General features: G+C 45.3%; 1 protein-coding gene across 1 annotated transcript in view; it reads right to left on the bottom strand.

The window, feature by feature from the left end:
• Positions 1-12,216, bottom strand: part of SH3BGRL (SH3 domain binding glutamate rich protein like) — a 52,164-nt gene extending 39,948 nt beyond the window's left edge. The window contains exon 1 of the mRNA XM_090060043.1: positions 11,820-12,216. Within this exon, the coding sequence (XP_089916169.1) occupies positions 11,820-11,864 (45 nt within the window). The 5' untranslated portion in view covers positions 11,865-12,216. The remainder of the gene's footprint in view (positions 1-11,819) is intronic.
• Between the last annotated feature and the right edge of the window lie 13,645 nt (positions 12,217-25,861).

The raw sequence follows: 25,861 nt of genomic DNA, 5'->3' as shown, positions 1-25,861 counted from the left end.
TATTTCGATCTACCTTATATAATCATGAATGCTTTGTTTTTCTTTTAAATCAAAGCAGAAATTTGGTAGAAATTATGACTGTATTTACCAGCCTTGCAAGAACTGGAAGCACTGGAAGTTACAGGCTTTTTTCAGGAGCTGGTGACATATGGCCAAATCCTGCTTAGAATCATAGGGCTCCTATACACGCGCAGGGAGGCTGCTCCAACATGCTGGAGTTCCAGCCTCTCAGAGCAGACTCGATTAATCAAGGCTGCTGAAGCATGTAAATTAATGCACTCCAGCAGCCTCCAGTGTCCCATGTATCAGTATTTTGCACTGAAAAATGGCAGTGGGGCACTTTAAACTAAAGCTCATTCAACGCCTCCTGTCCAAGATCATGGACAGTCCAACTACCTAAAGGTCGCTTTTGAAGTGCTCATTCCTCATAACCTTTTTGATAATGTTTGTCACTATGGGATCCAAATACCTGGTTTCCTTTTTAAACAAGGTTCATCTATAAACACTCATAGAAAAGGGCTGGAAGGGACCTCTGGTAGTCATATAATCCAGCCCACTGCCCGAGGCAGGGGATTGAGACCAAATGGACTTGGTGCACTCAAATGGACACAACCACTCATGGACTTGGCTTTGGCCTAAAAACTGTTCTATTTGAAACCATTACTTTTCTTGAACGAAGCAAGGAGAATTGTTCTGTACATAAAGTTTTCTTCGTTAATAAACCAAGAATTGTAGTCTCTAATCCACTACAGGTTTCCCTCACTTTATGCAGGCTCTGTATGTGCAAATGCACTTTCATGAAATGACCCTTCTATACCAGAAATTTGTTATATGCGAAATAAATTCACTCTTATGTGATCAGTGGTGGAAGCCGGCAGTCAGCTGCTTTATACAGTGCATTGTGGGAGTGATGTGCACCAAAATATAGTCCTGTGTGGATCTGTGCTCCTCTCTTGTTGTCCGCGACATTTTTCCACAGTCATGTACCATTTTGTACCTTGTACCATAATGGTCTTTCTATACCATTATGATAGTGCCCTGTGCTTGTCTGTACTGTCTGCTGTTGGTGAGTACAAAAATTGTCTTGTAGAAGTGACAGAAATTGGTCTGGGGGTCAGTACAGTTGGAGTCTTGGAATGTACATTGTAAAGTGGGGTCCCTTTATGTGAATTCGAGTTATATGCCGTTTTCCAGGGACACGTACAGCATGAAGCAAGGGAAACCTGTATGTCTTTTTAATTTCAGGAAAATGTTCTATACAAGGTAGAAATCAACTAATCAGGCTCATTATTGGTGTGCCATGCAATTCAACTTACAGGCAAGACCATGGACAATCCAACTACCTAAAGGTCACTTTTGAAGTTCTCATTCCTCAACCTTTTTGATAATGTTTGTCACTATGGTATCCAAATACCTGGTTTCATTTTTAAACAAGGTTTTCTCCTGCCCCACAGAACTGAAATAGCCTTTGCATGCTAAGCACATAAGCCAGAGGATTTCTGCATTTAGATTTTAATTATAATAATTAAGCCCCACAGCAACCTTTATATGTTGCAAGAGAGTTCTTCAGTATGGTTTAGGCAACATTCTTCCTTCCTCAAGCTTATGTCTCAACCTGGTATTTTACTGAAAAGTACTCCAAGGTTGTCCAAACAAGTAATTATAGCCCCAAATCCCCATACAAGATGCACAGTTTGTACATTCTCTATTTACAGTGGTGTAAGTTCCTTAAACAGACACTGAAATGGCTTTGCAAGATTCCTTTGATTTTTATACAGCCCTGCAACTCAAAATTTAATCTTTCGCGAGTAAAACAAAGGTATGGCTGTCTGTAGAGATACAAAGAAAAACTGGCCAAGTACAAAGGTTATAATGAGCTTGTCTTTTAGTAGAGGTGCACCGATACATCAGTCCAATGTCAGATCAGCACCGATATAAAGCAAATTGACTGCATCAGAAATTGGCCTGATGTGACTGATAATTTGGCTGATAAATGCCCATGCAGCTTGGAGAGTTGCAAGCAGTTGGTAAGCCTGCTGTGGTGGAAGGGGAGGGAGGAAGGAAGGGACATTGGAGGGCAGATCAAGCCCTCCCCCTCCCCCCCCAGTGAAGGAAGGAGTGGAGCTGGGGCAGGCATTACCCAGCTAGGGTGGGGCAGACACGGGACTGAGGCACAGCTCACCCAGGGAGTGAGGGGGGGGAAGGGCAGCTCCCGCCACTGTGTGCACCCTGGGAGGGCACCGGGGGGGGGGGGGGGGGCATGTGCCCCCAGATCTGCTGGGGCAGGGCAGGCTGCAGCTGCAGCTGCATTGCACTCAGGGTGGGTGGCAGCAGCACTGAGAGGGGGTCTATGGTGAAATCTGCGGGGGTTACAACCCCCTCCATAACCCTCCTCCCAGCACTGCCTCCACTGCCCTCCCCCATGTGCAGCACAGCCTGGCCCAACCCTAACCTGCAGCTGTAACCTGCCCTGCCCCACGCAGATCATTGGGCGTACCCACTCCCCTGTGCCCTCCTGGGGTGCATCCAGTGGCAGGAGCCACTCACCCCCCACCCCACATGCCCCCCAAACACACTACAGCTGTCCTGCACCCCACCCTGCCCCAGCTGGGCAGCACCTACCGCAGCTCCACTCCCTCCCTCACTGTGGAGGGCACTGTCTGGCCCCCACGCCCCTTCCACCACTTACCAGCTGGACACAGCTGCATCGGAAATCAGATCAGTATTGGCCTATATGCCTCCTTAAAAATCAGCCATCAGTGTCAGCCCCCAAAATCTCTATCGGTGCACCCCTACCGTTTAGTACCACTTGATCTTATTTGCCTTATAGGTCAACTCCAGCACATAACTAAGATTATCAATACATATTAACAAAAAATGAACACAAAACGCTTACAAAGTAGCTTGGTCCCCATATTTATTTATAATTGGAAAGACTGCCTCCTTTTCTCCCCACCTAAAAAGGGGTGCATTTATTATTTATGAAGAAACAAGTGTAACCCACCCTTCACTGGTATCCAGGACAACCAAGAAAGTTTGTGTTTTCCCCTGTTATTTACTATGCTCTTCTACCTAACAGTTACAGTTCTCTGGCCTAGGGGCTACTGTCTCTACTCAATACACACCTACATATGTATACAGGAACGATCTTACGAAAAGATCATTAGAAAAACTACTAAGTCCACTTACTATGGGTAAAATCCTGGTCTCACTGAAGTAAAAGGCAACATTCTGAATGACTACAACGTGGCTAAGAGTTCATGCCCTGAACAGAACAGAAAAACTGCATTACAAACTTCCAGGAAATCAGACTACTCTAAAGGTGTGATAGTAAATGAAAACTTGTATTTTTCTTCTAGAGGCTGCCCATGGAGTTTTGCCAATTTATTTTGACATGTGGCAAGGGCAATGGATGTTATCAATAACTACAGTACTTGTAAACAATTCAGTGCATCTAAATGATACCACTTATGTAAATAATTCAAGTGAGCTACAAAATCATCCCAGACACTGTATGCGAGCTTAATCCATTGATATTAAGGAGAAATTTAAGGTGGGAAAAGGGTAAATTTAATTCAGAGTAGATAGCTTTGCTACTGGTCAGACCTGTGAAAAGCTGTCATCTCTTCCCCTTCAGTTCCAGCCATAGTGCCAGTAGAGAAAGTACACATCTCACTGCCATCCAAGGCAAAAGAGTCTGAAGCTGAAATTTTAGCTTTAGAAAGCAGACAGCTCTTCCTTGCCAGCAGGGTCTCAAACATTAGAGGCCAAGAAGCCAATCTGCGAGTCTGGCTAAACTAGACCCTTACAGGACACAAGAGTAGAGCTAAGATCACAAGCATTCCTTCTTCGCACTGTCCCCATCCTGGCCTCGGCAAATGAAGTCACACTCTGACCCGCATGGGTAATACTGAATTATAAACCTGAAATAAAAGCTCTGTGTGGTCTGCTATGCTTTTAGCAGAGATTACTTAGGCTCCCCCATGCTGAGACTGGCCTCTATGCCAATACAAGTACTGAGGATCTATCTGGGGGTTCATCTGTTCCTATTACTTAATAAGCAATTTCCACACCACATCTAATTTAATCTGGTCTTCACCTCCAGATTTGAACAGCAGATGTTGGGATGGAAACCAGGAGGAGATAGTATTATTAACTGTTATTTTCTATTTCTGGTTCCAAAGATGCAATGAACAAGCAGAGTCAACTGCTTCTCCACCCCTCTGCTACTTCTCTCAAAAGCTAGTGCAGCTTGCAAAGAAAAGGGGGGGAATTGCTGGGTACAGATCTAATAGAATTCACATTTGATTCATTAGTGAGAAACTCAGTCAACAGCTAAAAATAGAGTAAACAAGATAAAAGTATTCCTGCTTCCATGTTTTATAATATTCCAACTTGTACACTGAACCTTCTCAGAAAAGTCCATTCTATGATTGCAGTTCTAATCAGCTATAAAGTTCACTCCCATCAAGAAAATGTTCCATTTGTTCTATACACTTTAAATATCTTGTGAGATTTTATGGATTTATTTTGCTTGTTTCTGGTCAAAACCTCCTTAAGAAAAAGTTCAACTGACTGGCAATACAATTTTGGGAGAGTGGCTAATCATTTAACTTTAAGAAAAAGGACCCCATTAAATCCAAACACTTCAAATGGCTATTTAAAGGAACCCTAATACACCCACTTATAGGCAGAATTATTACTTATGGGAAGACATCTGAGTGACGCTATCAAAGCAAATTAATTCCAGCTACATATTTTACATTCTTAACTGTTCTTACAATTGGAGCATGTCTGCAAAAAAAAATTCCAAGAAAAACAGCTCTGCAGAAAGTCACATTTGCAAACATCTTTACAACAGCCCAAATGTAGTCCTTTGCAGTGTCCAGAATCTATTGCTAAAAGCTTCCCTGCTTTGAAGAGGTCAAAGATAAAGAACCACTTATTAGCCAAAATACATTACAATTACAGCAATATAATATTTAGATTTTTCAAGTCCCCCCCGCCTTGGTAGTGTAAAACATTTCCTCATTCTACCTATAATTTATAAACAAATTTACATAGCTATATAAATACATACGGCTTTGCATTTATTTATTTATACAGCTAATATTCATGTTTTTAAATTGCCAATATAGCATGACAAATTGGAGTAAGTCAATGAACTCTCACTATCACAATAAGCAATTCTGAAAAAGTTTCTAATCATAATACTTATAGCTAACTCTTCTAGAACAAGAGCATCAATCTAAGGGTGCATCCTTATTTGGGGCAGCTCTTGTTCTTAGCCTGGAAGGGGCCAAGAAGCAAAACTTTTTACTGAAGTCAATGCAATTTAAACATATGCTGAAGACCTGTCCTGAATGTACATAGTTTGAATTGATATGCAAACACCCTTAATGTTTAAATCTTCATTTTCAAAATAAACTTTTTAAAAAAATGACACAACCGTCTACAATTAATTTTTCCAAGTCATTGACTAGTTCAGTCACTCCAGAAAGAAATGTCACGGAACCACGTTTCTGGAACCATGACATCAACCACATAAGGCTATGGTAGAGGCAATATATATCCCTGCTATAAATAAATGTCAAAGCCTTGGATCTCCTATTTATTACACAGGGAAACATTTCTGCTAGTTCCGTTGTTTTGTTTAAGCAGCTGGTTTCAATCAAGACTTTCTGCAACTTTCCCCTTCCACAAAGGAGAAATGGGGGCCAGCAACCTGGTAAATTATGAGATCACCCTTGCAGGTAATCTTGTTTCTGGCATCCTCCTCTCTCATTACACATAACCAGCTCCAATGACTTCTATGGGAATTTGGCAAGTGTAGTCACACTAATAAAGCTTTCCCCAGTGCCTCAAGGAAAATGAAGAGGCCCATGCTTACCTCTGCAAATATTCCTAAAAATAAAAATTAAGCACTTACAGACACCTTGAATCTGGAGGGGATCTGGGACAGAAATTCAAACTGATTTAACCTAAATCAATTAAGTCTGATACTACAACCATCAAAGTTTATCTTAAACCAGTTTTGGCCATTTTGAGAGCAGTTTCTGTGCACTGAAATTCTGTTGCATTACAGATGTGAACCAGTTTCTGTCCCTAGCCTAAGAAAATGTTTACCACTCTGTTTTGAACCTTAATTTGTCTTGCAACAACTGTAACCTATTTGATCTTTGGCACGTAATCAAAAATGTGAATGTAATGTTTTAATTCAATTTCTTTCCCTGCCCAGAGTTTTGAAAAACTTTAAAGAAGTCAGATAAAAGAATTTAAAAGAACATTAAAGAATAGTGGAAAAGAGAACATGTCCCAAGTTATTGTTCAGATATGTTCATGCCACATATTCTGGTTTCTGCTATATGAAAACCCCAGAGCAATTAACAGCATTCCTTCAAGAGCAATATTTAGTTTAGTAGACATAAAAGATAAAAAGGAATAGCTCATGCAAATAATATTTACATAAAGCATGTGTCTAAATTCACTAACTTGGCCATTAAGTCAGTGTTCAACAAGATGAATATTAAATGCATCTATTTTTAGTAATCGTGTTTAAACTATAAATGCAGATGTTTTCCTCCCACATAATATGGCTCCATCTAAAACTTGTGCCAGAACAGTCAGAGTATGATCAGAACTAAACATATATCAGTATTTTCTTCTTCACATCAAATACCTATCTTTGTTTGTACTAAACACCCAGAAAACAATATAACTATTTCCAACAAAGATGCTTCAGCTATTTAAGGCCTTTGGAATGACAAGCCATTGACTCTTAATGCTTATCAACACATGTGCATTGTGAATAGCTTGCAACTAGGGACGTGAACAGTTAAATGATTAATCATTTAACCAATTACAGATTACCAATTAGCTAGCATGGCACAGGGCACAGTCTGGCAGGGAAGGTGAGGAAGGGAAGCCACACAGTGTCCCAGTAGGAACTTGAAGGAAGCATGGCAGACAGGAGGGAGCGAGGAAGAGGGGGAAGGGAAATGGGGGGACTAGTACCTATGTTTGCTGCAAGCAGCCTTGCTAATGTGGAGGCTGAAAACTGCTTCACTGGGGTCTGTTTGGAGCTAGTATCCCTTCCCACTCCCTTGCTGTCCACAGAGAAAGCAGCTCAGCTGTAGGGCCTGTGCAGAGGCAAGATGGAGATAAGGGAACACAGGGCAGCTCCTCCCCTAGCCTGTGGCTCAGCCACAAAACACATCCCAACCGTGTGCAACATTTACATCTGGGCTCCGAGGGGACTTGCACACCAGGCTCACTGTGAGGTGCAGCCTTGGGGCCCCAGGAAGTTGCTGAGTACTCACTGCTTCTCAGGGGACTGGAAATACCCTGCTGGTGCACCCCGCAGGCCATGCCTGAGCAGCCCCACATGAGCCAGGCCAGGGCTGCCATACTGATTATTTGCTTAATCATTGTAATTACAACAGATTAAACAGATATTGTTTTTAAGAATCAGTATTTATACCTCTACTGTCAACACAGCAACCCATAAAATCCCACAAATCTACAAGCAAACGTTCACGCCACTGTACCTGCAAAGCTAAGTACCATTTGCTTTCAGCATCATGGCATCTTTTCCTATGCTACTCTGTACTGCTGTAGTGTCAGAACATACAAAGCCACCCAAACCAAAAATCTCAAATGAAACAATGCAAAACAAAAAACACCCTTTATTCAATTTTTTAAAACAAAGTTGGCATTTTTTTTAAGATAACTTCTTTCAAATTCAAGAGAAATGCATGTTTTTCATTTTTTTTCTTATAGAAGTGGAAAACAAAAATAAAGTTTACAGGACACCCCTCTTGTCACTAACTTAAGGGCTGGAGTAATCTGGTACCATCCCATTAGCCTCTATCACAGCCTTAAGATTTGAAAAAGAGTACATTAGAAAGAACTGTTTGTCAAACACTAATGACCACCATCAAACACCTACTGGCTTCTTCCCAATCCTCATTATCCTAAATAAATAACCTTACCAGCCCATTGTTGCTCCGGTATTCACTTCTCATTGCCCCTTTCATCACCACAGAGCAATAGTCTGATGTGCTATAACACTGTATAACAATTTAAAGAAACCCTTAAATATGAGGCAACCTCTACATGGAATAGAGCATGTTGGAGAATTTGATCTATAGAAGGTTGGAGACTTGTAGATCTACAGTGCATCTTCACAGCCATCATCATTTAACGTTCTTTTTTCTGGTCAACTGTCCAGCCCTATTCATGTATTACAAGTGCTTAATTTTCTTTATGGAAGGGGGGGGGGGCCTTGAGAGAGGTAGAGAAGCCACCTCCTTTGGGTACAAGTCTTCCACATTCAACAGGAAATTTGTACTTTACATCTCTTAGATTTGGATTACACTGAGGAAACCATAATGCATGGCCAGACTCCAAGACTGGAATGATGTTAGTCTGACTCAGTCCTACAGTAATGATAGGGTCTCATCAGATTTGCTTGGGAGAACTCCAGCAATAAATCAGTACCAGCAAAGTCATCTATACTATATAGAACAGCCATTTCCAACCTGTGGTCCATGGACTCTTGGGAGCCCACAGAAGTTGACTATGATTAATTAAAAGTACATGAATACCCACACTTGCCATTCAAAAGAGTCTGCACCTCCATTCGAAATGTTTTAGGGGTCCACAAATGAAAGAAAAGGTTGAAAACTACTGATATAAAAGGTTTAAGTCAAAGCCTAGTGAGCCAATGTTAAAACAGCCACACAAAGGTGGTCCACTAGCAATGCAAGATATCAAGTTATCAATGCCTAACTCAGTGAGGGCCAACCTTTCTATCAGGCATGCTACAAATTAAGCCCTGTATCTTCCTTGAGTGCCACTCCAATCCCCTTCCTCTGAACCATACAGAGACTTCCAGTAACACTCTGGCACAGGTGCTACAGGTTAGCCACCCCTGGCTAGTCATTGAGACTAGATGAATGAAGTTTATAACAGTAGTGCTCATCAGTAAAGGCACCACCACCCACCAGGCCATGGATAACATATGTACCAACCCACAGAGTGCAAGTCACTTGTTTAAAGTGTATTTTATCTTAAATTAACAAGTTGACAGGCAGGCATAAAAAGGCATCTTTAAAACACTTAGATGTGATAACTATATCACAAATCTCACATCATGTTTTATTACACTTACATACGTGGCACAGTTACTAAATACACATTCCATAAAGAACAGTGTCCCTGAAGAACCATTTTACATGCGGCCAAGGGGATGCTAGTAAATTAGCCAGAATGCTGCTTTAAATGGCTATTGAATTTAGACATTGACTCCAGTAGAATTTGATGTTCAGCAGCTGCCTACAAAAGAGGCTCAACAACTTCCAGATACTCATCATTAATTCTCAGGCAAGAATGTAATTTTAGGGATCATTTTGTTTTGCTCATGCTCAAATGACATACATATAAAGCAATGCACTGTTGTTTTACTTTGCATATAAAACCATTTCAGTAGTAGCAGCAACCACCCCGTAGAGTTGACAACTGAATTATATTGAGTAGATTAAGCTTTGGTTCAGTTTCCTCTTATAGCAGCATCCTCCATCCTCAATATGGATTTTCCATTAACCTTATGGCTGACCTAACCATTTCTAAGTCAGCATCCTACTGAGACTTTCTTCAGCCTCAAAGCAAGTTCTGTCTCACCAAAGGGCTTCTCCAAAGCCCATTAAGAGAATTTACTACAGTGGGTTTTGTACCAAGGTTCAGTTGAACATATGATTTTCTCTTAGCTAAGCTGCTATCCATTTACTTTATGTCAGAGTTAAATGCCTATTGAAATTCTTACTCTACAAAGTGGCCAAGGGATGAGGTACTCAACTGATTCATGCCAATGGAAACACCTTTCCTAGTCAGCAAAGAATGTATATACAAGTAAGATTAATTGCTGTAAGACTAGACCTTACTGAATTACCAGTGTTACTACAGCATGCAGAAATACACATGCTTGTCTGAAATCAGATGTAATGTGTTCATCATACGTGATAATTGCATTTCACCTATAAAAGTTGACTATGCTAACACAGCTATTCAAATACTACGCAAAAAGGCAAAGACAGATGCAAAGGCAATTAAAGGTGCATCTCAAGGTGATAAGCAACCCTAAATTCACAAACACAAGATGCTTTGCAGAAAAGTAATGTTAAGAGTCTAGTTTGAAATTTAAAAAAAAGCCAGTGGTGGGGAGCTGGGACACACTATACAAACAAAGCCACAGTTTTACCAATAAACTGCAACTTCTCCATGACTGTCTACATATAATGTCCTAATCACGTCCTTCTCTAATAAAGGACATGATACAGCTATTTTGGCAGAGCCTTCCAATTGGGGGCCTGGCCTATGAAGGCTGGAAGTCTGTGCAAAATCCTTTAGGCTCACTACCATCTCAAAATCAATTTTAATAACTGACTACCTAGCCATAAGCCCAAAAAGTGTGTTCACACAATTGTTTTTAAAAACCAAATTTGTTTATGCGGTCCTGAATGAGGAACAAGACTCATCTCTAAAAATCAACAGTATTTCCATAATGGTACAGCAAGATACAGCAACTACTATCCCAAGCGGTCAGTGAGAATTTCTAAAGTAATCATTAATCATCTGATAGAAAAGGAAGTCATTGAAAAAAACTATGGACATGATAAATTGCAAGCCTCTACATCAGAAGTGGAATAATGCTTCTGATGACCAGAAGCAGCAATCAGGACTACCAGCAAGCACAAGTGAGAAGATTTAGAACAGGATCAGATCAGGTTTATCTGCAGATTTTTCTCCAATTGTTAATCAGGCATTCCCTACCCAGGGCAGAAGGAGGGAGGGGAGCCTTGGCTGGAGAAGTAAAAACTTGCAGCTGATCCCCCATTTACAAATAATGGAGCTTCTCATGGGAACAAGCTAGGAATGAGGAAAGAAAGTAGCAAGGGTATTCTGTTTCATGGCCAAAATAAAACAAAACCTAACTGCCTGATCCCCTCATCTCCACCTCACACTGCATTTACTTAAAAAGGACTTAGACTCCACCAGGACGGCATTAGAGGAATTTCAACAATGCAAAACCGCTGTGGGACAGAGCAAGATGCAGCTATTTGGACTCGTTAGGGAGACAAAGAAAGGGAAAAGTACTGCTCAACTGATACAATGGGACCTCCTCAAAATGCAGAGGGGGGAGGGGGGAGGAAACTACAGACCTTTTTGATTCCCTCCAACATCTCTCCCTTTCACTGTAAATGAAAGAAGAGCTAGATTTCCCCTCTCCAGGGGGAAGGGATGTTGTGGCAGGAACAAACATCACTTTCAGAGCCAAAAAAGACACCAGTTTCACTGGCTACTGCGGTCCACATACATGAGGCAGGGCTGCCACTGCCCTGCCCTGCCTTTGGGAGCAGAGGTCCAGAGACACAGGGCAGTCGGGGAAATGGAAGCGGTCATGGGGGTAGAGAGGATGACGCAAAGTAGGGAGGGGAGTCGGCCTTTCCCTCGGCTCCGAGACCAGGCTCGCACCTCGGACTCACAGAGGAGGTGGGCGCCTGCGGGACACAGACCCCCTGCAGGTCCCCCTCCTCCTCGGCTTTGCAGCCTGGCAGCTGTGGTCGCTCAGGGAACCAGCCCAGCACCTCGGCGGCATCAGGGGGCTTCCACCCACACGGGGGGGGGGGAGCGGCGCGGCTCCCGGCTCTAGCGGGGCAAGGAAACACAGCCGGAGCCCGCACCTGAGGCAGGGGGACCGCACCGTTCCCCCCCCGCCGGAGGGACCCAAGCCCGAGCCTCTGCGCCTGAGGGCGCCTTACCGCCGTGGAGCCGGACGAGGAGGCGATGTAGACCTTGATGACCATGGTGGGGAGCACGGCGCACGTTGCCCAAGCAGCTCTGGCGTCGGTTGAAGGGATGGGGCGGGGCAGGAGGCGGCGCCCCTTGCTCCGGCTCCCGGAAGGGCGCGGCGCCGCGAGGGGCGGGGCCAAGGGGCGGGCGGGCGGGGCTGCGGCTCTGCCCAACCACACGCAGGGCCCATCCCCGAGCTTGAGCGCCCCCCGGCGGCGAGACCGCCCGCAGCCTGTGCCCTGCAGCTTGGAGCCGGCAGCCGGGCTGCGACGTATCCCCGGGAGTGATAGCGATGCCGTCGCCGCTGCCTGGCAGGAGCTTTCACCGCGTGGGGAAGCGCAGAGCTGCGTCGGCGGCTGCGGCCCGTAGCACAGCCAGGCCGCGGGCAGCGCCAGCAGCTCCCTCCCTCTCTCACACACACGCACACACACACGCTGGAAGGGGAGGGAGGTGCCGCACACCCCGCTCACTGCCGCTCCCGGCAATGGCTGCCCCGAGCGCCGGGGGTTTCTTTCCAGGCTGCTCGCGGACGCCCGAGGAGGCAACAAAAATCAAACAGAGCCCTTGAGTAGTTCGGTTTTAAGACCTGTGGGTTTATTTAAATAAGCTGCTTTTTTTTTTTAATGCCATGACAGTCCAAATTCACTTGCTGGTTAAATCCAAAGGCAAATAAACACCAAAGCCAAATCCTGCAACTCAGCACACCTAGTCTACCCCATCCATTTCTTACCGGTTGAACTGAGCAGACATCTTTGAAGGCTTATTTTTAATTTAATAAAAGCCGGATGAATTCTTCTAGCCAATTAAAGAAATCTGAATGAAATCCTGAAACCCAATTCACCTAGTGTATAGTATCCTTTTCTTATCTGTTGAGCTGGTCAGGTATCCTTGAAGATGCCCGCATAATGTCCTTTAAAAAAAAAGTTTAGTAAATGCAACACACCTAGTTTGCCATATCCTTTTATCAGCATAATTCACCAGGCATCTTTACAGATGCCCCCACCTCCCCTGCTCCAGGCTTTTCCCCATAGTCAGGTCAGTCCTGTTTGCTCATGAAGTAAAATCAGGGTTTGTTAGTGATGATCACTGCACCCCCTCTCCCATGGTATCACAAACACCAGATTAAAATTTGATTGCAGCATTCATTTGCAAAATGAGCTGTGAGAGCGAAAACATTCAACAGCCGGGTCCTGTGTGACAGAAGCTGAGTCCCCTCCCTTTAACTTCACAGGGAAGGCGGTAGGCTGGAGGAGGCTCAGCACCCCCCAGCAATGGCTGTTCCTCAGGCACAAGAGCCCTGTGTTCCACAACGGGGGGGGGGGGCAGTGTGCAGTGCTTTTGTGTGCTGAACTCACGCTGCTCTGCACTGCTTTTCAATGTTGCCATTGCTTTTGAATTGCACTGCTTTTGTGTACCGCCTGTAATTTTCTGCCTTCCCCTTGCTGTTGTGGAAGAGATTTGCTTACAAAGTGCTATTCAGATGATTAAACATGCTATTCAAACTGGAGTCCCTTTTCCAAGCAGCTTGGGTTGTAAAAGCACAGGTGCAAAGAGAAAAGAATGAAATTCACAGCAAACTCAATAGAGAGCTCACCTCTACAGCTGAATCTCTCACAGAACAGATGGATCTCCAGAACTTCATGAAGGAGGAGACTGAGGAAGCTAGGCAAAGCTGAATGGGGGGGATTTTTTCCGTCATAAAGGGTGGCATGAAACAAGGCACAAAGTCAGGAGGGATGACAGAGATAAAGGATTCCATTACCATATGAATCACTAGCAAAACTCTGGGGCAGGATCAGGCGCCAGGGGCAGAGGTCTCTCTCTAACATGTCACATTCTCTAACCTGAATGGGGCTGGCGTGGGGCAGATCCTACAAGGTAAGAAAAATGCTTCAAGTTAATATTAATTGAGAGCAGAAACCAGGGTGAAGTTTCAAAGAAAGGAGGGTAGAGAAGAAAGAAGGTAACATGATGGGCATTGAAGAATTAAAAAAAAAAAAAAACCCAGCAGGGAGGGCAGAAACACAGAAAGCTGTTCTTGGTTAGACCAAGGGAAAGAACTGGGAAGCCAGACAAGAGGCTACAGATGATGAGGATAGAAAGAAAGACATGGACTTTACACCTGCTGTCACAGAAGGAGCAACAGTATTCAGATTTCAGTGTTTTCTCCTAAAATTTATTTAAATGCAATGGTTCCTCTTTCAGAGAGCAAATGTTGACCATAGTCAAAACACAGAACTACCTGCATATTCAATAAAGAGTTAAAATGCATCATCCTGTGGCTAGTCATGGTTACATGGTTGCAGTTTATATCCAAATAAAACATCCACAGAATACATAACAGTGCCACTAAAACAGTTGCCCTCTGGTAAAATGCCCTAAACAAACTTTAAAAGTTCAGTAGAAAATTCACAGCTGAAGAACGATAGAACATCAGTCTAAACAATTTCACCATAGTAAGTTTACTCTTCTTTATATCAGCCCTTAAACCCTCTTAGGCAACATTTGCTTTGTGCAGAATTAAAGGCAATTATGCAATCAGAGAGCTCAAGATAAGAAAACACATCTCACAGGTTTTCTACCTGTGCTTATTTAGTCTTTCTGAGAGATGGCTGCTGATCTTTTTATGATTGCTTATTCCTTCTTATTCCGTGTTCATAATACCATGGTGCTTAAACAGAGGTATGTACAAATTATAATTCTTATGTATTATTATTTGTATTTCTGAACTAATCAAAGCCCCAGTTAACATCAGGGCCCCATTGCAAAGGTGCAAACACACCTGACAAAAACACACTGAAGAATTTACATTTTAATTTGAAACTAAATAGTTTTACAGAGGCCAGAAACTACTGCAGTAGTTTTTTGTTAAGCTTCTAAATTCCTAGAACCAGTTCTCTTGGCTTATAAAATTTAAGACTACACATAATGTTCTTGTGTGATTTATTATTCTGAATAAGATGTTTGATATATGAAATTTTAAAATCTACATAAGCCCTCAAGGCACTTTCCAAGGTTCACATAGGCATCATGAGTAATCTTAAAATTAAGCACATAACTATCTAAATAGTTTTATGCACTCTTATTATGGGGACAAGATTAAAATGAATATGGAGATTTTAGTTCAAAAAGTTTTTAAGATCGCGTATACTGTTCCAAAAAAAAAAACCTTAGGAAACTTTCCCAAACATAATAAACATCACAGTTTCAAATTCTCATGACTCTGAAATGCTTTTCCCCACCCCACCCCCTAAAAAAATGTTCTTTGCCAAAAGACATGCCTCATATATAAAATTTCAGGCAGAAATAAGAGCTTTCTTCAAGGAGAAGGAAAATTCTAGCTCATGTTGTTGTTCATAATAGTAATTGTCTCACGTTAACTAGGAAGTTTCTACCAAAGCTCACAATAAAGTATATTCCAGATGGTATGGAATAACTTGGAGGGTACATTTTCACAGATATGAGTGGAAGGAACAGGATGAGTACAAATACCATGAAATAATGCATCCATATAAAAATACCAGTTGGGAGCTCTTTTCAGTAGTGATTGTCTTTTATTTTATATTTGTCTAGCACAAGGACGTCCTAATTAATAAAAAAGGAAAAAAATAAAGTCTGAGATAGTGAGATTGTTACAAAGTAGCATTACTGAGGAAGTGAGAACAGAATTAGAACTATTTTCTAATGAGTTCTGTCCCTCATATTGACTGTTTTTCTATGCTGAGATGCCAGTGAATTGGGATGTACCCTCTCTTTCTTGCCTACTAGAAACCTGCTATGATCATCAGTCTCCAAAGTGTACTTTAACAGACATTTTATCTTCATGAAAGAAGATTTATTAAGTTAACAGCAATGAATGAACTGCCTATTATGGTAGCTAGGTGCTCCTGAATCATAATAGTAAATTTTCTGCGTTATGGCAGAATATTATGTGTTTTCTAGTCCCATGTTATTCACCTAAAACCAATGCTATTTTTGCTTTCCATATTAAACAGTTGTTGAAGTGTTTAATTACCTGTCTTATGCTAGTCAAGTGATATTATTTTGACATTATACTTCTAAATGTTTCTTACTGCCACCAAACATTTATTTCATTTGTATAAAGTATTCAGAGTATGTCAGCTCCCTGATTCCACAGCTTTGGTACTGTAATGTATACATATGTGTATATATAATGTGTATACATAATATAGGGTCATTGGATTAGGCTACTTCCGTGTCTTATAATACAGCTCATTTCACTGTAACCAGGAGATGCAAGTAAAGGAAAATTTAGTAGATGTTTAGTTTATATTATATATACAATTTTGAAATAAGGGCCTGATGCTACTCTCTCTTAAACCTAGTAGCAATACCCCCATTGCTTTAAGGGAAAGCAAAATTGTAACCCAAATATGTCGTGAATTCTGACGTCAATAACTTAATCTTCCTGTAGGCAGAGGCATGTGGTAGCAAAGAGTGATTAAGGTATATTTCTGTGGTTCCAAAGGTTTGAATTTGAACCTTGTTCCAAGCTTGTGCTAAAGCCTACCCCTACTCCAGGGGTCAACAACCTATGGCTTGTGGGATAGGGCCCATTTGATCCACTGACACAGGGCTTCAGTGGTATTTGTTCGCAGAGGGCTTCAGCAGCAGTCACTTTCCCATGGTGGTATGAAGAAAAATCACTGGCTGCTGGCATTTTTCCCTTGTGGCTCCAGGGAAAAGCAGCAGTGGCAGTTGGTCACAGCCCACCCTCCTACCTACCCAAACTGACCCAGACTGGATCAATCAGACCTACAGACTGAAAAGATTGTCGACTGCTTCCCTAGTCAGCTAACCTGACAGCATAGGGGTACATGGTCAGTCAGGCTGGAGAGCTAAATGTGCTATTAGCTAGATGAGCTGTTAGCTGGAGATAACCGGTGAGCCACACCATGCTACCATGGTGGTCTCCTGGCTCAGGCAGGCATTTGACCTTTTTTTGACAAGGCCAGAAGTCCTGCTAGACTTGTTGGCTGAGTGTTATTCCATGACTATCTAAGATGGCAATTTTATATCTAGTGAGAGAAAAAAATCTTCCCATTTCTGAAGTCAGAAGTCTGCTTAAGGTCTTTGAGTACAGACAAATTAGCTGATTTTCAGCCTGTAAAACATGGTGGACTATGGCAGGGCACCAATGGTGCCTACCACTTCAAGGGCTAGATCAAGCACTCAGCAGGTGTTTGATTGCTGTGGCCATTTTAGAACTCTGGCCGCCTTTATAAACGAGAGTATTTTCCTGTGGGCAGGCAGGCAAGAAACACTGCCTGGCTGAGTTGCTGCATGGAAACATCTTGCAGATAGGAGCAGGAGGCTCTAGTCCTTGGCATGATGTAAAACTGCACCCTGCTAGCAGTGGGTGGTCTTGTGGTGCAGGAACCCCAGGGAAATGCCAGACTAGTTACCACCTTGGTGAAAGGCAGGTAGGGGCGCCTTAACCCCAGCCTCTGCCTTTTGGTGGGTTATATGATCCATCTAATCCAGGGGAGGCCAAGTAAGTTTCTTGAAGTGCCTGAGCCTACTGGGGGGAGTGACCCCATGGGGGCCAGGCATGCTTTGTGAAGCACCTGAGCCAGGAATGGGGGACCCTGATTCCTAGGTGCAGGCATGAGACTTAGACCTAACCTGAGGGACCCAACTGGTCAATGCTGGGGCCAGGAACCAAATAGGGGTCATAAGGGCCAGAGGCCCACTATGAGGGATACTCATATAGAGCAGAGAAGCTCAGGGTCCTGACTGGCCTGAGATGGGGCCAAGGCTTAAAGGGAAGCTGAAGGTGCCAGGGAAGGGGCCACAGCTAATGGGCGAAGGGGACGGTTGAGCTGGCTGCCTGAGATGCCAACTGCGAGGCTTGGGCCATGGTACAGGGGTGGAACGGAGCTGCGGATAGTGCCCCCCCCCAATATTGGGGTGTGTAATGGGCAGCCTTTCACATAATTCTCACATCAATATTATTACATCAAGGTGTGGCAGGTGAGTGAAGCAAATGACTGACCTGTAGACAGGGGCCAGGCTGGTGCTTATACCGGGCATGAAGGCTTGCCTTTGTCACAGGGACTTACCAATACAGCCTGGCACACTAGGCTCAGAGAACTTTTGTTGTGATTGGTGTAGCCCATCCACCAATCGGGTAAAGGCTAGGAAGGGGCTTGCCTGCCCCTGCCGGGGGGGTGAGGACAAAAAGCCTCAGATCTGATTATAGTCTGCACTTTGCCTCCAGAGTGAATAAAAGGAACAGTGTGCTCGGCATGCAGCAGATGCATAGAGGGGCAGAAGAGGATGGGCAAAGAAGAGCTGGGGTGAGCTGGCAGCAGGTGGAATCAGAAGCCTGAAGATGCTTCTTTGTGAGTGGGAGCAGCAAGCAGCTGCATGCCCAGCTCCACCGTGGGGAACATGGTGTCAGTGCACAGCTTGGTGCACAGAGCCCAGACTCTGGGAGCCATCTGAGGCAGGTTGGGTCTACAACCCCCTAGTGTGAGGCTGGAAATCCAGAGCCAGCAGCACAGTGTGGTGTGGCACAGTCCAGCAGTACCCTGACCTCCCGAGGTGGCTCAGGTCCACCCTTTCCTGGCACGCGGCCAGAACTCCCAGGCATGCTCAGTGCACGGCTGGTCCAGGCAGGGACCTGGGCCTAGGAGCCACAGAAGGTGGCCCTAGCCCCCAACAGTGAGCAGAAGGCAGAGCCCTCAGTGCATGCGACAGGTGCATGGGGCCACCTGTGGGAATTAGCCCAAGGACACCCCATGGCCTTGTTGCACAAACATAATTTCATATGGGGTTAATTTAATGCCCCGTCGGGGAGTGTTTCGAATGCAAGTAAGAGCTAGCGGCAATGCTTGAGGCCACTTAAGGTGTGCTTCAGTCCAGATCTTGGTGAGTAGAGTTTTTAAGGTCCTATTCATGCGTTCACTTGTCCTGAACTCTGTGGTCTCCATGGTGTGTGTAGTTTCCAAGTGATCTTGAGGGCTTGTGTGACCTCTTGAACTACTTTTCCCACAAAGTGCTGTCCTTGATCCGACTCAATGGATTCAGGTAGAGAGCACTGGGGAATGATCTCCTGCAACAGATACTTCACTACTGTAGCCGCAGTGGCAGTTCTGGTGGGCCATGCCTCGACCCAACCGGAGAGCTGGTCTACCATGACAAGTAAAAACCTATCTTGTCCGGATCGTGGGAGCTTGGCAAAATCAATCTGCCATGCTTGTCCAGGGTACGCTGCCCAGGGTCTACCTCCCATTCAAAAGCAAACAATTTTTTTGACTCTCTCAGTGAAGGGGAATGGAGAAGAAAGCATCTTTCAAATCTAGCACTGAAAATATTTCAGCTTCCCCCAGTACTTGTGTCAAAATCGTGTGTGGGTTTGGGACTACAGGGTGGTCTGAAAGGACCTTCTTATTTACTGCTTGCAGGTCTTGGACCAGTCTGTATGAGACCCCATCTGCCTTCGGCACTCCAAGAATGAGGGTATTATATGGTGAGGACCCTTCCACTTGCCATCTGTACTTCTTGTATTTCTCTATTAGCGGCTTGAGTCCAACTCTGGCCGCTCGGCTGAGTGGATACTGCTTTACCCAAACAGGCCCCTCCCCATCCTTGAGTATGATCCTTACCGGGGAGACCGACTTAGCTCGCGCAGGGGTTTCATCAGCTCATACCGAAGGGTCTACTCCAGTCATGTGATCTTCAGAACTTACTACAGGGCGTCGGTCCTCCAGGAGAGCCATCTGGTAGTTCGAGCTCTGCTTGACAGGTAACTGGACCACTATCTGGTCGTCTCTGAAAAATATCTCAGCTTGCAGTTTTGTGAGTAGGTCTCACCCAAGTAACACAACCAGGCAACTTGGAGAATATACAAAGGAGTGCTCAAGCAAATGGTCCCCCACTTTGGTGAGAAGTGGCTTACAAACGGGGAGTCGGGATTGCGTTCCCTCAATCCCTTCCACAAGAACATGCTGTTCACTAGCTGTTGTACAGGGTTTTTTTTTCTGGAATCATTGAAAATGTAGCCCCAGTATCAACCAAGGCTTCAAAGTCTTTGCCACCAACCCTAATAGTTACCATGGGATCTTCTCGGGCTCCAACCCGAAGGGTAGTGGTCTTAGATCCCTGTCCCCTTCATTCTGTGTCCTCACCCTTTTCCTCTGCCCGCATGAGGTGACCTCTTGGTTCACCCTCTCTCTTCTCCTTCAACTTTGGGCATTCCCTCTTCCAGTGTCCTTTCTCCCTGCAGTAAGCACAAACGTCTGCTCCCACTCTTTCTCCTTTCCCTTTCTGTATCCCAGCCTTTCCAGGATTACCTCCAGTTATAGCAGCTGCCATCTGTTGCTGAGCTTTTTTATCCTCCTTGCGCTCCTGCACTTGCTCACGATTCCCATATACCTTATATGCAATTTCCACCATCTCTGAAATCAGTTTCCCGGGACCTCCCTCAGTTTTCTGTAGCTTCTTACGAATATCAGCAGTGGATTGACCAATAAACATAAGATTTACCATGAGTTGATTATCTGGGGCTTCTGGATCTAAGTCCGAAAACCTGCAGAACGCCTCGTACAGCCTCCCGAGGAAAGCTGAGGGATCCTCTTCTTTTCCCTGTCTCACTTTATACAATTTAGACAGATTAGTAACTTGAGGCACTGCCTTCCCCATTGCTTCCACTATAATCCCCAGATACCGTGCACTCAGCTCTCTTCCTTCTGCGGTATGATTATCCCATCCCGGTTCCTCAACAGAGCAGGTATCACGCAAGGTACGACCAGCAGCTCCCTCCGCATCTACCCTGGCTGCTGCAATGCGCTCTGCTGTCCCCAACACTAATCTCCTCTCCTCCGGGGTCAGGAGGGTCTGGAGCATCATCTGGACATCAGCCCAAGTGGGTCGATGTGGGTTTGCCCAATGGATCGAAACAGGTCCCTCATCTTTTCAGGGTCTTCACGAAAAGAGGGGCTCTGATTCTTCCAGTTAAATAAATCTGAAGTACTAAATGGGGTGTAGACAAAAGTTGCATTGTCCCTCTCTCGGATAACCTCTCGCATCGGGCAGTTCAGCACCGGCCGTGATTCTACAGTTTTGCGCAAATAATAGCCCTTATTCCCTGATTCAGATGGGGCACTTGGCTGAGGCACACGCTCTGAATCATTAGGTATGCTTTGGTACGCCGGTGGTGGTTTCCCTGAGGGAGGGAGCGGTGGTGCAGAGGGACTGGATCCTGAGGAGGTGCCTGATTCATCCCCGCTACTCGTTAGGGTGACAGGAGAATGAGCCTGGTACTCGGCTAATTCAGAATCCCCCCCGCCCCCCCCCATTAGATTCAGGGAGTACAGGCGGTCCTCCTCGGGTCTTTTCTTTAACAACCATCACATGAGACTTTACTAAGCATTTCCTAATCCAAGGTGGCTGATCTTGGACCACTCCTAACCAACAATCTATATAAGGAAATTGATCCCAATGTCCATCCTGCATAACTATTTCATGGATAGCTATCACTTCTTTTACTACAAAGGATCCTTTCGGGGTCCAGTGGACCCCGAATGTTGGCCACTCAAGTTGACAAAACTTAATTAAATCATCCTTTTTCATCTTCACCCCATAATCTGCCTGCTTTGTAAATTTGCTAAAGTTCTGTAAAACACAACCCAAAGGAGTACCCGAACTTTCTACACAGGAGCTACCCGTACCCATTTTAGTGCCCACAAGAGTGCGCCCAACGCACACCAAATACCAAAAGATCCTAGCCACAGACCGTTCGCAAAAGTACGTCTTACGCACACCAAATACCGGGCCAAAAAATCCCCCGGTACAAAACCAAATCAAACAAGTCTTTGCCCCCGGATCCAGAAACCAAATTGGGCAAGGGAATTCGTATACTCACTCAGGTATCCTAGAGATCTCGATCAGAATGCCAGAATGTGTGTCTGGCGTCCTCAGACACCAAAAATTTTGCACAGGTAGGCTTTAATCTCCTGGATACCCCGACTCACGTCTCAAGCCCCCTAGGCGAGCCCAAAAAGGCGGCTCGGTGCGCACTCCCCGTGGCGGCAGGGACGATCTTGTCACTGGGTCCCAGGGTGGTCCAAGGAGCTCCTGCCTGGCTCGCCAATTGTTGCACAAATGTGGTTCGTTTCCTTGGAGGCGCGCAGAGATCACAGACACACAGACATCAGCCCACACAAAAGGATGTATTTGTTTGCAAACAAGGTCAGAGTGGGGCATTGATGCCCAAATCAGCTTCTGACAAACTAATTGTGTTTCCAAGCGGAATTTATCTTCTCTTTCCTGAGCACGTGTGCAGACACCGGAACTCTTACAGCTACTTCTGTTTCATACAAGCATACATGTAGTTACATCATTACATACATCGCATGTATAGTATAATTAGTTACTTAAGTATGCGGGGCGGAGAGGTGAATATGCAACAGTTCATTAAGCATGCTCAAAACCACAACAGTTCACTAACAGTTCATACCCCAAGGCCACAGGCAGTTGAATTCCAGCTTCTGTAATCAGCATGAGAAAGGCTAAGGCGGGTGAGGGGGAGAAAGGAGCCTTGGGCAGTATTTCTTTCTTATCAGGTGCAAGATGCAAGCTGAGCATTTCTAACAATATTCCATTTCTAACAGCCTGGGAGGCCCCGCATGTGAGAAGCGCCTTGGTCGAGGGGACAAGTACCACCCAAGCATGCCTACGGAGTCGTGAGTTGTTGAGGAAGGGATTCCCACAGGGGAAGGGAGGTACCTTGACTGTGAAGCAGTTATCCTTGGGGAAACTTGAGCTGAAGGGAGCTCCCAGAATCTGGAATTGCCTTGGGGAAGCATCCCTGGGGCCTGCCACAGGCCTGGGGACCACATAAGTTTTCTCCTCCCCCTGCAGGGCAGAGTGCAGCCTATGCCCTATGTTCGGTCTGGGCTGTGGGGCAATTATAGAATTGAGGTTGACCTGTTACATTCTGTGAGAGATTGCCTTTATATGTTGTGAACATTTTTTATCTGTGTATTTGATAGTTCATAGTTTCATAGTTTCTAGGGTCGGAAGGAACCTGAGCAGATCATCGAGTCTGACCCCCTGCCATGGCAGGAAAGAGAACTGGGGTCAAACAACCCCAGCAAGGTGTTCAACTAGCCTCCTCTTAAAGACCCCCAGAGTAGGAGCCAGCACCACCTCTCTTGAAAGTTGGTTCCAGATCCTAGCTGCCCTGACTGTGAAATAGCGCCTCCTGATATCTAGCCTAAATCTACCCTCTGCCAGCTTCTGACTGTTATTCCTAGTCACTCCTGGTAGTGCTCAGGGGAACAGGGACATCCCAATGCCTGCTGGTCCCCTCTGACTAGTTTGTAACAGGCCACTAGATCCCCCCCTCAGCCTTCTCTTATGGAGGCTGAACAGGTTCAGGTCCCGTAGCCTCTCCTCATAGGGCCTGCCCTGCTGCCCCCTGACCATGCAGGTGGCCCTCCTCTGGACCCTCTCCATGTTGTCCACATCCCTCTTGAAGTGCGGCGCCCAGAACTGGACGCAGTACTCCAGCTGTGGCCTGACCAGTGCCGCATAGAGGGGGAGGATCACCTCCTTGGACCTGCTTGAGATGCATCTGTGGATGCATGACAAGGTACGGTTGGCCTTCCTAACTGCCTCCCCACACTGCCGGCCCATGTTCACCTTGGAGTCAATGATGACTCCAAGATCCTTTTCCGCCTCTGTGCTGACAAGAGGGGAGTTCCCTAACCTGTAGGTATGGTGCTGGTTGTTCCTCCCCAGGTGCATCACCTTGCACTTGTCGGCGTTGAATTCCATCCTGTTCTCATCCACCCACCCCTGTATCCTGTCTAGGTCTGATTTCAGCCTATTCTTCCCTTCTAGCATGCCCACATCCCCCCACATCTTAGTGTCATCAGCAAATTTGAACAGGGTGTTATTTATCCCTTCATCCAAGTCACTGATGAAGATGTTGAACAGTGCGGGCCTGAGGACCAAGCCCTGCGGAACCGCATTGCCCACATCCCTCCAGGCTGAAAATGACCCATCCACCACCACTCTCTGGGTGCGGCCTTGCAGCCAGTTGGCGACCCATTTGACTGTATGGGTGTCGACACCACAGTCCCTCAGTTTCTTGATAAGAGACAGTGTCGAAGGCCTTCCGAAAGTCCAGGAAGACTATGTCCACTGCTACCCCTGCATCTAAGGATTTGGTGACCTGGTCGTAGAAGGCCACCAGGTTGGTCTGAAAGGACCTGGTGCTAATGAACCCGTGTTGGTTGCCCCTAAGCAGAATCTCCCCTGCTGGCCCCTTGTGGATATGTGCCAGAATAATTCTCTCAAAAAGCTTGCCCAGGACTGAGGTAAGACTAACTGGCCTATAGTTTCCTGGGTCCTCCATCCTCCCCTTTTTGAAGACGGGAACCACATTGGCCCTCTTTCAGTCCTCTGGCACTACACCAGAGCACCATGAGTGCTCATAAAGCTGTGCCGGGGTCTTGCAATGACCTCAGCCAATTCCCTCGGTACTCGAGGGTGGAGGTCATGCGGACCAGCTGATTTGAATACATCTAGTCCCTCCAGAAGTTCCCTAACTAGTTCCTCATTGACCCTTAGCCTGGGTGTGCCTCCCTTGGAGTCTAAGGGGGGCTCAGAGGGGGGGTGGCTGTTCCAGTCCCTGCTCAGGAAAATGGAGGCAAAGAAATCGTTAAATAGGTTAGCTTTGTCATCTGGTGTGATGACTAAATTTCCCAGCTTGTGCTGCAAGGGCCCCACGTTACCCAGAACCTTCTTTTTGCCTCTATGTATTTAAAAAAGGACTTCTTGTTGTCCTTGATCTGGGAAGCTAGTCCCAGTTCCATCTCCACCTTGGCCTTCCTGACTGCCCCCCTGCATCCCTGAGGAACCGCAGTATAATCCTCTCTGGTGATTGGGTGGAATCCTTCCTTCCATTGGGTGTGCACCTCCCTTTTAGCTAGGAGACATTCCTGGATGCTTTTGGTGAGCCATGGGGGCTTGTGTGCCCTCCTGCTCCCTTTGATCCGTGTTGGGATTACCTCCCTTTGGGCTTGGAGGATCGTCTCCTTAAGAAGCAACTACTCTTCTTGGACACCTGGCTCCCCTTCCCTCCGAGACCTCAGTGCTTCCCCGACTATTCTCCTTAGCTCATGGAAGTCCTCCCTCCTGAAATCTAGGGCTGCTGCCTTGCTGTAGGCCTTTGCCACCTTGCGCTGGATGGTGAATTCTAGCAAGCGATGATCGCTGTCGCCCAGGTGGTCTAGCACCTGCAGCCCCCTCACTAGATCGTCACCTGTGGCCAGGTCCAACAAGGCGTGTCTCCTGGTGGGGCTGTGCACCTCCTGGGTTAGCAAAAGGTCCTGCATTTTGGCTAGGAACCTACATGAGCGGTCAGACCTGGCTGACTGCTCTGTCCAGCAGATGTCTGGAAAGTTCAGGTCACCCATGATGACCACATCCTGGATTATAGCCTGCACTTTGCCTCCAGTTCAATAGAGCGTTAAGTATAAATTTGCAAAGAGACTCTTCTGGGACCCCTTCCCTGATAGTTATATATACTTACCGATATATATTTGTGTTTTGACTGGTGTTTAACGGTGTTTATACGTGCTCACCTGTACCTACCTGTTGTTTGTCAATTTTAAATAAACTGATTATTAACAAATTGTTTGGGCTACCTAGAAGGGTATAATCTTTCAGCCTTTATCTGTAGGGCATATTTTTATATATATATGATTGTTAATATCAATTCCCTTGATGTGTGTGTGTATGTATATATATTAGTTAAGCATCTCTTTCTCCTGGCTTAACTTTAGAGGGAGTAGAAGAATCTGGCCTGCATATTGCAGATCCCTATCACAGTACTCATGCCTGTCACCCATTCCTTCTATCTGGAGAGGGGAGCACTTTACTTGGGTGCACCCCGGTTACAAACAGATACACTGAAATATGGTAACAAAATATCTGACTAAGGAGTGGAATCCATCTTACACAAAAGATTAGGAAG

This window comes from Crocodylus siamensis, chromosome 8, assembly GCF_052110815.1.
Source record: "Crocodylus siamensis isolate JL-2025a chromosome 8, ASM5211081v1, whole genome shotgun sequence".
Lineage (NCBI taxonomy): Eukaryota > Metazoa > Chordata > Crocodylia > Crocodylidae > Crocodylus > Crocodylus siamensis.
The sequence above is the reverse complement of the archived record's forward strand: the minus strand, read 5'-3'. Positions and strand labels throughout refer to the sequence as shown.